The following is a 12188-nucleotide window of genomic DNA, read 5'->3' as shown; positions in this document are numbered from 1 at the left end:
GAATTATTCTGAGAGGGTTTTGGAGGAGCTCTAGAGTTCTGAGGTGGATTTGAACCAGATGAATAGCCATGGAGTTTATAACACTTTTCCATGATATGACATGTTCTCTTACAGTAGTTACAAAACCTATCTTTGTATGAACGATTACGTGATTGAGTTGGTGAGAAATCTGTTGTGTAGGACTGAAAAGGTCTTCCAGATCCAACATGTAATGCACTTGACTCCACATTGAAGTGATTAGATGGTTTAAGTTCCTTTGGTGCTCATATTGAACCAAACGAGAGAAAGCTTGTGCTATAGAGGGTAATGGATTCATCATGATTATACTACCACGTATCACACTATAAATGTCATTCAAATCCATAAGAAATTGAATTAACCTTCGATCTTGTTCAGCTTTATAAACAAGATCCTTTGCTCCACAGATACAGGTACAACTACGTTGAGTTGTGATACTCAAAGTACTAAGTTCTTCCAATAATTTTTTCAATTTGGTGTAATACCCTGTAATGTCAAGAGATCCCTGAGATAAATCATTAATTTCCCTTTGAATTTGATACAATTTTGCACAGTTAATCTGTTCATAACAATCTTTGAGCTCCCTCCATAATTCTGTAGAACTCATGATGAATTCAACACTGTTTGCAATTTCCTTTGACAGTGAATTCAGAATTCAGGATGTAACAATATCATCGCATCATTCCCATTGACGATATGAAGGATGATTGGATTGAGGGCGTGGGCAATCTCCATTGATGAATCCTAATTTGTTTTTGACTGATAATGACCTCAAAACACTACGTCGCCATGAACAATAACCAATTCCAGTAAACTGAACTGGTACGAGCATGACTCTAGGATTATCAGAAGGATGCATGTATAGAGGACTATTGGGATCAATTGAAAAAGATGTTGAACCACTAGATTGATTGGTGGAACCACCAGATTGGCTAGAATTTGGATCAGTTTCCATAGATCCAAAAGAAGAAGAAGATGGACAAATCTCAAAGAGAAGAAGAAGTAGAAAACTCGTACGAAAAAACAAATCGTAATAGAGGATGAATACCTCAGAGTCGAACTTGCTCTGATACCATAAGAAAACTGTGAATTGCCAGCACTGTGAGCTCCAGTAAGCTCAACAATGGAAGCTACTGACAATGATAACCATCCGAGAGAGAAGAGCAAAGTTATTAATTTGTGAAGTATAAAACTTGTGTATTCAACTGTATCAATGAGTACTTATACAAAGCTAGATGTAGAAAATGTGTGATCTAATCTTTGTACAATATGGACTAACTAACTCTATAACAAATTAACTAACTTTATAACTAAGAAATGAGTAACTAACTAAAAATGAACTGTACAATATTTTAATAGTTTCGATTATATTCGAATCGCACTTGACAAAAGATTTTTTTTTTCATATTTAAAATTTGAATTCAAAATCTCTGATTGAGAGTGAAACACACCCATCATGCACCACACTTTGTAAACATTCTTTAATTTACTTTTTGTTATAATATTTAATCCATAATTTCCAAAATCGAAATGACTTAAAAGTCACAAAGATTCCCAATTAGAAAAAAAATTTGTCATAATATTGACAGAGTCTTACAACTTAGATATAAGAAAAAACAACTGAGTTGATAAGATTATTTTATTTATATTATATATAAATATTTAAAAATATTATCGGAAAAAATATATTTAAAAAAATCTATTTATTTGAACATACCCCTAATATTATAAATCACACAATTTTCCATTCTCTCTGACAATTTACCACATGGTCATTATAGATTCATATTTTCCAGAATAATTATACTTTTTTGCCACTACAATAATGCTACATTGTCTTATTGGTCTCATCAAAATCCCATATATTGCTAGTTATTATTTTCCCTACGAAAGGGCATTATTACTCCTATTTTTATTTTTTTGATGTAGTATATATTTGGAATTTTGGTGCTTATCAGAAAAAAAATAAAATAATGGTCAATAACACGTATCTTAATTTAACTCGTTAAGTTCATTATTTAATAACAACGAGTTATGAGCTAAGTAAACGGTAAAAAAAGTTAAGACTATTGACGAAGCAATAAAGCTTTGATGATTCACATGACTTAAAGACGTTAACGTGTTGTAGGTCTTAAATTTAAAAATAAAAAAATTCACTATAAAAATATCGATATATTACTCTTTATATCGTGTCAAAATTATTATTTATGAATAATAAACATATAATAATTGACACCCCAATTATATATCTATATATATCGTCAAGACATAATTGTTATTCTTTATTTGGTCTAAAAAAGACAAGAATTTGGTGAACATTCACATACATGCACAAGAAAGCAAGAGGCAATATTTTCAACAACTTAGAATTGTAATAATTTTTATGTAAGACGTATTCCAAGGGCAAATAATGATTATGCATTGTGTAAAATTTGGTCGATATAGGGAAATGTCATTTCACAAATCTTGTCAACAGAACTTTATCCTTATAATGAGTTTATGAAATTTTAGGATCTATTTGGATATTTATTATATGAAATTAGTTTAACATAAAGTTTAAAGTTGTTTATTCAAATTTACCGTTTAACTTTTGTAAGTTATCTCTTTTTAGATTATAATATAGAATTGAATATATGAGCTTAGGATCGATCGATCATGATTTTCCGTTCTCTTTTATTTAATAGTTTGTTTTAATTTAATTATTTTATATTTCTTTTTAATATGTTATGCTAATTTCTAAATATATACTATAAATTATATTAATTAATATATAAAATAAAATATTTCAAAAATATATTAAAAACTTGATAAGTTTCAAACTATAGAGAGAATCACATATATTATTTAACAATTACGTTACTATAAATCACAATAATTAACAATTTAAAAAATACTTAAGAAACATTAAGTTTTAGTAATTTCTTAAAATTTCACATGCACCACATAAATTGCGAGCGAGATATTATTATCTAAAAATTATATTAATTAAGAACATCATAAATAATATAAAAAATATATTAAAATTTTAATTGAAACAATTATCAAAAATTTCTATAAAATCTTAACAAAGGACCAAATCATTATTTTTAAATAAGATATCAAAATATATTAAAACTTGACATTAATAATATCGTATGTCTCTATGTTTCTGTTTATACTACGATTACAAACTTTCAAATGATAAAGTGTTATGAAGAATCAATAATCTTTAATATAATCTTTATAACAGGATATGACCCAATCTTCTCATGTTAAGCATGAAATTTCATTATACATATTTATCGTATAATTTATTTTTATCAATTAAAATAAATAAATAATAAATTTATCCACTATTCCGGTAAAAAATTATTTCTCCTTTTAAATTTTGTATCAATCAACTTAACATAATGAAATGAGAATATATATATGACATGTTTTATGGGGGAAATACAAATACCACCGCCAAAACCAAAAAGAAAAAGAAAAAGAATATTACAAGTGCCAAGGAATATTCCACTTCTTGGATTTTTTTCGGAAAAAATTTATGAACACCAAATATTTACATCAACTTAATATAATTTTCATTGTTACGTGGTTAAATGAAGAAAAAAAGCAATAAATTTCAACTGATGACATGCATAGTTCGATTTGGTGTAAACACTCGGACAAATTTTCTTTTCCTATGAAATATTCTGCTAAGATAATATGTTTCAAATAAAATGTTTCTTGATTATGGAATAGATTGTATTAGAATCAATTATTAATCAAGAATAAATTACTTATATCAGAAGATAGACTAATAAATAATAATATAGAGATAAATTATTGAATAGTCAACTATTTAAAATAACAAAGATATTCCCAAAGTTCTCAAACTCTTTTCTATTAAATAATTTTTTTTTACTTATATCAGAAGATAGACTAATAAATAATAATATAGAGATAAATTATTGAATAGTAAATTATTTAAAATAACAAAAATATTCCCAAAGTTCTCAAACTCTTTTCTATTAATTAAAAAAAAAGTAATATATATATATATATATATATATGTGTGTGTTTTACGAGTAAATAACTTACTTACTTTAATAGTATATGATATTCCGTTAAATAAAGTGGAGAACATATACGATTTTACAAGAAAATAACTCTTTTAAGGAATTATATAATATATGTCATCTTTAATGAATTAGTATTTTTTAGACCAAATTCAAAAATGGAATATACCAAAAAAGCATATCAGATACAAATAAAAAACGTAAATTCATAAGGTATTAAGTTCTAAAAATTGAAAGGTAAGTTGGAGCATAAAAGCTTTAAGGACCAAACATAAAAGCATATTTCCAGGCATTAAATTTGATTTTGATTTTTAACATATTTTTAACATACGTTTTATTTTTATTATTGAAAGTTGGTAAAAAAATATAGCTTTACTTATAATTTGTATAAAGCAGAGTACTTTTAATTAGTGAAAATCAATATTGATATTTGATAATATCGAAATTTTACATATTTATAAATTCAAAAAATATAATACCATACTTTTTAATGTGAAAAAAAAAGTCTTCTCTTGTATAACATCATAATAAAGTATATTTAGTGCTGATTTAACTCAACGCAAATCCCATTAAATGTATTTCGTAATTCTTATGATCTAGAATATAAAAACTTAATTTTATTTATTTATCTTACATTATTTAATTTAATGATTACTTTTTTCTAGTACAAAACTCATAAGCACAAGAGGTGCAATGATAACAATTGTAGATATATAAAAGTGAATTACTAGCCAATCAAATGAAGTTGATATTGACCCAATGTTAAAACTAATTAATGAGACAAGAAATTAAACTATCTAAAAGCATTATTGTTCAATGAAAGTTAAATTAATTGTGTTTCATGAATGAATATGATGACATTTTTGCAAACCAAAGTTAACATAGATTAATGTGTGCAATTGAAGAGAGATCATAACAATATTATAGGGTTGTTTGGAACTTGAGAGGAGCATTAACTAATCTTGTGTGGTGTTTGTTGGAATTAATAATAATAGTAAGATTATAAAAAGTAACATTAATTTATCAAAAAGTATAGAGGAAAAAGGCAAGTAGCTTTTAAATAGCAGCCAAAAAGTCAAATAGGCCCCTAATCTTTCATCTCATCATCATCATGATATCTTCAGGGGTATAGATTTGCAACCAAGATTCATTATCATTGCTCTTGATTTTTTGTGCTTTTTTTTATTCCATAATAAACAAACATATCATACTCATGCTTTAGGTTTATGTACTACTTACATACTAACAATCCCTAATATATATATATTCTCCGTATAATTTTAAGGTTGACAAGCTAGTTTGAACGCATCTTAATTTTTTTATAACAGAGAGAACTAAGTAGTGTTACTCAATAGTTTGTATTAGTGAACAATCTAGTTAAGAGATTAGTAGTTATTGCAATCGCTTATCGATCTTAACCTTCTAAAGTAGAAATGTATAATTTACCTCTAATATATATACACTACACAATTTCTAGTTTAATCGACAAACGTATTATTTATTTATTTTTATTAGATTAAAATATTCAAATTTGATTATTAAAATATGCGTTAAGATTTAAATATTTGAATCAAAATACAAATCACACTAATGATTTTTTTGAAAATACACTATAATTAGTACATAGTGTTTGAACTTGTCCTCCCTTTCCCTTTTTGAGACCATAGGCCTATCATGAATTAACACCTTTTTCACTCCACTTTGTATCAAGTTTCTGTTTCATTATTTTGTACTCATCTCCTTGCCCTTTTATCATTGGATCCATTGCTAAAGATTTCATTCTTGTAATAATATATAAAGGAAAAAAGAATAATGAAAATTTATGAAATGAGTGCATGATACTTGAATGCAACAAATTTAAAAAGTCATTCAACTTTTTGGACAAAAAAGGCAAAGAAAGTAACAAATAGAGAGCATTAAGACATGTAAAGTTCCCATGTTCTCACCCCCCCCACCTCTCCTTACTGTTTTGATTTGGTTGACATTTGGGCACATGGATTTACCGTTGCTTTTTTGGTTAAAGTTGCAACATGCAGTACAACTTAAAGCTAATTGACTTTGTTTTTTTGTTTAGAAATGCAAATCTTAAGTTTAAGTGGTAGTAACTAGTACTAATAACACAATGTACAACACTTAGCATATGTTTGGACATAAAGAAATGTGGTATATATCAATACGGGTTTGTCGTGGAGTATTAAAATACTCCTACATTCTTATCCAGAAGTCTCGAGTTTGGGGATGCATAATTCTCTTCGTTAGAAAGTGCAGCCTTTCTGATACAAATTCAAATTTTAATTGAGTTTCAATATGGATACAGAATATCAAGCAAAAAACGAAAAAGAAAAAAAAAAGTGATATATATATGACTAGAAAGTATTTAAAAATTGGATTATATGTTTGAACATGTATTTAGCTTCTCATGACCTAATCTTTGTAATTGATTTATACTGTAGTCCATTTTCTTTAAATTATTACAATGATACAAGTTCCTATTTTTAATTTTATTTTACATAGTGTTGAACTTTCATATTACATTGTTCATGCATGTTCGAAAATCCTTGAAATGTGCGGTGGAGTAAGTCATCTCACATTGGTAGAGGCAATCACCATTATATTTCTTTATATATAATTTTTGAATAATTCTTACATCATGAACTAACTTTTCGATTGGCTTTATATCACTTTCTTTATCGTATCTAGTTGTATACGCGCATGGACGAAGCTATGGTATCACAAAGGGTTTATTTAAACTCCGACATCAAAAACTCATATAAAAAATAGAAGTTGTTGAATCCCCGACTTCTTTCTACATTTAACTTTATAATATTTTGAATTCTTTTAGTGAAAATTCGGATTCCGCCAATATTCGAGTCATTTAGTTCTTTTAACCTAAACTATACCTATAAAGATGACCTTTCTTATCTCCTTTGGTGTAGTGTCACCAAATATTAGTCCTTTTCCTCTTATAAGAATTCAAACTACCTAGTTTTTCTATCTTACACCTTCTTTCTTCATCCTTCTTCTCACACACTGAAAGAGAGAGAGAGAAAGAGAGATCTAGAGAGAGAAACAAAAAAAAAGAAAGAAGCAATGTTTAGCCAAAGCTTATTTGAGGATCATCAAGATATGTCAACACAACTAGGATTTTTCTCTTTTCCTCCAAATTGCAACAATATGGGCATAAGTAGTACTGCAAGTTCTACTCTACCATTTATTGGATACAACCAAAATACTCTAAAAACCCTCACTATGATCCCTCCCTCTTTTGATCATAATTCCTTAAATATTGAATCTACACATGATCCAAGGCACAAAGAGGACCTTACTACTTCTATTTTTGAAGGATCCCATCTTCTTTCCTTGCAAAAATCCAATCCAAATACATGGTAATCATTAATATTTCTTCACTTAGCCTCTGTATTGTTCGAACTCTTCAAAAATATTGTCAAATCCTCCAAAAGTTGTTTATATTTAAGGATCTAACATGTATGTAACCTCTATATAGTTCAAACTCTTTAAAAATGTCGACAAGTGGATGTAGGATCCTCCAAAACAGTACATTAGATTCCCTTAAAGTCGTATATTTTTAAAGGATCCAACAAGGATGTCTGAACAACATAGCTTAACCTCTATGTTATTCAAACTCTTCAAAAATATCGACAGGTGCATATAGAATCGGATTCAAATCCGATTCGGGTGCCACATGTCTAAATAAAATAACATAGCTTAACCTTGATTATTTTTCAATTATTTTTTCTTATAATTTGCATTATAGTTAGTTGTTATGACTAATTAGTATGTGTATGATGTATTTTAGGGCATGGGGAGAAGTGAATGAGAGGAGCAATATTATTAAGAGATCAAAGGAATTTGATCTTGATCATCATAATTTAGGGGTTTCATCAATTAAGATGAAGAAGATCAAATCATCAAGAAGAAAAGTAAGAGAACCAAGATTCTGTTTCAAAACTATGAGTGATGTGGATGTGTTGGATGATGGTTATAAATGGAGAAAATATGGACAAAAAGTTGTCAAAAATACCCAACATCCCAGGTACTTAATTAATACTTAATTTACTTCTTTTTTCAATTATAGTTATACTTTTTGTTTTCCATTCTAATTATATTTATTCTTTATTTGTTAACCTTTAACAATCTTCCTTCATTTTCATTGATAAAATGGTGTGCCTCTCATTTTTTGTATTTCAAATAAAAAAAAACAATAATTGTTTACACTTGCTAGTCAGTAGATTGATTTTAGTAATGGTTTTGATATTTGTTTTGGGTGATTTTTTTGATCTAATGTTCGATTCGATATTCATTATTCTGACTAAATTGATTTCACATTATAAAATATGTTAGCATTTGTAAAATAACATAGATAAAATTTAAATGCTTATAGGGCCTATTAAAAGGGAAAGTTCTCCGATCCTCACATTATTATTATTATTTTTAAAGGTTGAATCTCAGACTTTATTGGTTTGATACTAACATTAGGTGTTTGATACTATTGTTGCTTGTATTATGTATATGTATGCAAGGTAATTTCTAGTGAGAGGGTTTAAAGTAAATGTTATTATTAACCTCAAAAGACAAAAAAATAAAAAATGATTGAATAATATTTGTAACTATTGGTACTCATGAAATGATAGCCTTTTTGGGCGTGTTACAGATTTTAAATCAGATCATCTTTTAATTAGGAATTATTATTTGAAAAATGATTGCAAAATTACTTGTTAAAAGTAAAAAGAGACTGATGAATCACATCATGATTAAGTGGTTAATAAATACTTGGAACAACTTATGATCAAGATTTGGTAGTGTTAATAATATTTGAAAGAACCATGCATTATATATGTTATACTAGATGAAAACCCTAATTAAGGCCCATAAGTTAATAAAGAAAAAAAATAATGATAACTTTTACTACATCTTTAATTATATGTTTGATATGGGGAGGATCCCCTCTTTAGGTTAATAGTAAATTGAAACTTTTATTGTTGAATGATTACTACTATAGAGCTTTTCTTTAGGAGTTTACTTTGTTATATTGTTATCTCCCCCGTTTAGTTTATATTTCATCTGAGGCTAGTCTAGAGTAATTTTTTAAAAATAACTTTGATCAAGGGTAATCAATTGATGATCATCGTTTAATTCTTTGTAGTGGATTTTTTCAAGTCACTATATATAAATCATTTAGATTCTAATATTGATAAATCAATTTTCTGAACTCAGCTATCTCGAATATGAAAATGATTTTGTGCCTTACGAATCCCTTTTGTTCAATGAGGGAAGGGTTAATCAAACCTTTCTACCCGCTTAGTTTCACAAGTCCAAAAACGATTTGGGACATATCGATGAAGATATCTTATGGATATGAAATTTTCTAAATCAACATCGAGTTATCTCCTAGTTCGATAGTGTAAAAATTATTTTTTTAGTATAGTTAGTATATGAAAATTAAACTCATTTTAATTTAACAAAAAAGTGTAATAACTTTTGATCACAAGGGAGCCCACTGTTGTTAAAGGCACTGGCGCTAGTGATAATGAATCCAGCAATTGCCAGTTTGCAATTTGCTACTCTATGTATGTAACACTATTTCATTTCCATTTCCTCAAAAAGAATAAAAAAAAAATTAACCTTTTTATTGTACTAGGTAAAGTACCCCACATTGTCCTACAAACAGCTATATATTGCATTTACATATATCAAAATGTTTTAAAATTAGGGAACTATACATTGTTTTAAATGATAGGGTTAATATTATCTAGTACCCTTAAAAGTAGTAGAGGTATTAGATTTGAGCCGTTGAAACTGTCTCTTTTGCATGAAGCATTATTAAAAATTCCTTTCGGTAAAAAGTTACATCATATATATATATATAGAGTAATAAATAAATATTAAATATATTTGATGAAAATTCTAATTTTTCCAATTGTTAAAATCCAGTAATCCTAGTTAGTCAAATCATTAGGTTTTGCATTTAATTTTTCTAAATCCTCTCCGAGAGTTTCCATCTATTTGCTTTTTTGGTCAGTTGAATTCACTACTTCAGAGTAAGAGGTGAAAAGTGCTTAACCAGATGTTTCAGAGTGGTAAGTACTCTTTCATCATTTATTAGAGGTTTCGGTTTGAGTTCTCTTCCTTTGTTAAGAACATTTTACCTCCGATGAATATAAGATTTTCTCGTACAAATTTTAATTTAGTCAAGACTCTAATGCGAATATCAGACCGTGTTAAAAAAACAAAAAAAAAGTACATTATTAGCAACACTTACTAGAATTTTTAGTGTTTGTTTTGTTCTTCATTTTTAGTATTTTTATGTTTTATTGTAAATAAATTGTGGATAAATTTGATGCAGATACGCGTGTTGTCCTATACTGAACAAATGAAATAATTATAGTCACTGTCCCAAAATCTAATTAGAATATACTATATATTATATATATATATATATATATATATATATATATATGCATGTATATAGTATAGACTAGGGACTCTTTGCAGGTTTTGGCAGTTGTCACAACAAAGGCTAAATTAAAAGAAAATACTGCTCAAAGATAAGAAAATAGACATGAAAGAACATAAAAGAACTAATGATATTTCCCTGTCTATGCCTGCCTATTTTCATTATTTCCAATAAGTTTGTGTTACAACATTTTCAGTCAAATCTGACAATATTTGAACCATCTTGGTTACGCTCTTCGATCAACTTTTGCGTACCTCAGTTATTTCGACTTATTTAGATGGAAAAACAATCGTTAAAATTATCTTTTTTTGGCAATTATATGTTTGTTAAGGTTATTTTTTTATGGTCCGATTGACAAAGCCACAATCGAGAAGACATAGATAAAATTAAGATTTAAAGTTTATGAATTTTAAACTAGCATCAATCTCATAGCTCTTTTAAATTTTTTCACATGTTTGATATGTTTTTATTACGTAAAAGCTAATGAATTCATCTCAACCCTACTCTACCTCAACCCTTAAATTGTAATGTGCTAATTGCAAATAATGTACAAACAAATTTCTTTTGTTTTTGTATTAGCTTATGAATGTCGTTATATTAGTAAAGATAAGTTCAAAAATTCCTGACTCTGCCATTGCTAACGAGAAATATTTTGTATTGTAGGAGCTATTATCGATGTACACAAGATAATTGTAGAGTTAAGAAACGTGTGGAAAGATTAGCAGAAGATCCAAGAATGGTGATTACAACATATGAAGGTAGACATGTTCATTCTCCATCACAAGATGAAGAGGATTCACAAGCTTCATCACAACTTAATAATCTCTTGTGGTAGTTTTAAGAAAAAATATGGCTAAGTTTGTTTTTTGATAACCGAGAAATTCGTCTGCGGCCTGTCCTTTGAACCGATCACAACCTCCTAAACTCAATGGATAAAGGTCCGCCTATGGCTAAGTCTTTTTATATAATGTATACTCAATTTCAATATTAACCCTCTTTGATTTTTCATGTAATGGAAATTAGGTTTCATTAATTTCCTAGATTTACTAATGGTGGATGCTTTATTAACTATAAAGTCCAATACGTAATTTGTTATGTGGACCACTTACTTTGTTGGGCCTCATGCCTCTCACTATATTGTAAGTTTGAAGCCAAAAAAATGAGAACTAAATTTGTGGTCTTATATTTCATATGGTAGATTGTTTTATTTAAGAAATAATGTCATCCTTTATACAAATTTTTATGAAGAGTTAGTCCGTAATTTTAATTAAAAAAAAAAAATTCTAAAAGTAAGGGTAAATTAGCAAAGTGGCCACTCGGGCATTTTCTATACGAGAAAGTTGGCTTAGTTTTATTATGTGAAAATTTTATAATTGACATAAGATTAGTTATTATAAGTAACGACGCTATATTTTATGTTTCAAGTTTTAACATTAAAAAAATTACTGGCAATAACATTTGTTAAATAAAATAAATGAATGTAAATTTTCAGAAAAATTAATCATAGTAATGAATTTATAATAAGCATAAAACTAGGAGAGTCATAACAAAAAGAATATTGTTTGCTTTATTTAGCTCAAAACATTTTATCTCACCTATTAGTGCAGAAAAAAAAAGGAAATTTGTATATAATAGCAAATTAATAAACTAAAATA

At 27.6% G+C, this 12188-nt stretch overlaps 1 protein-coding gene across 1 annotated transcript; it reads left to right on the top strand.

Moving 5' to 3' along the window:
* The first annotated feature begins 6988 nt into the window (after window positions 1-6988).
* LOC107016266 (probable WRKY transcription factor 13) lies at window positions 6989-11716 on the top strand. The gene is made up of 3 exons (XM_015216755.2): window positions 6989-7444; window positions 7876-8112; window positions 11197-11716. The coding sequence occupies exons 1-3, from the start codon at window positions 7149-7151 to the stop codon at window positions 11366-11368; spliced, it is 705 nt and encodes a 234-aa protein (XP_015072241.1). The 5' UTR covers window positions 6989-7148; the 3' UTR covers window positions 11369-11716.
* Window positions 11717-12188: the final 472 nt, after the last annotated feature.

The sequence above is a fragment of the Solanum pennellii genome, chromosome 4 (assembly GCF_001406875.1).
Source record: "Solanum pennellii chromosome 4, SPENNV200".
In the NCBI taxonomy this organism is placed as follows: domain Eukaryota; kingdom Viridiplantae; phylum Streptophyta; class Magnoliopsida; order Solanales; family Solanaceae; genus Solanum; species Solanum pennellii.
This window is presented reverse-complemented; position numbering and strand designations above follow the sequence as displayed.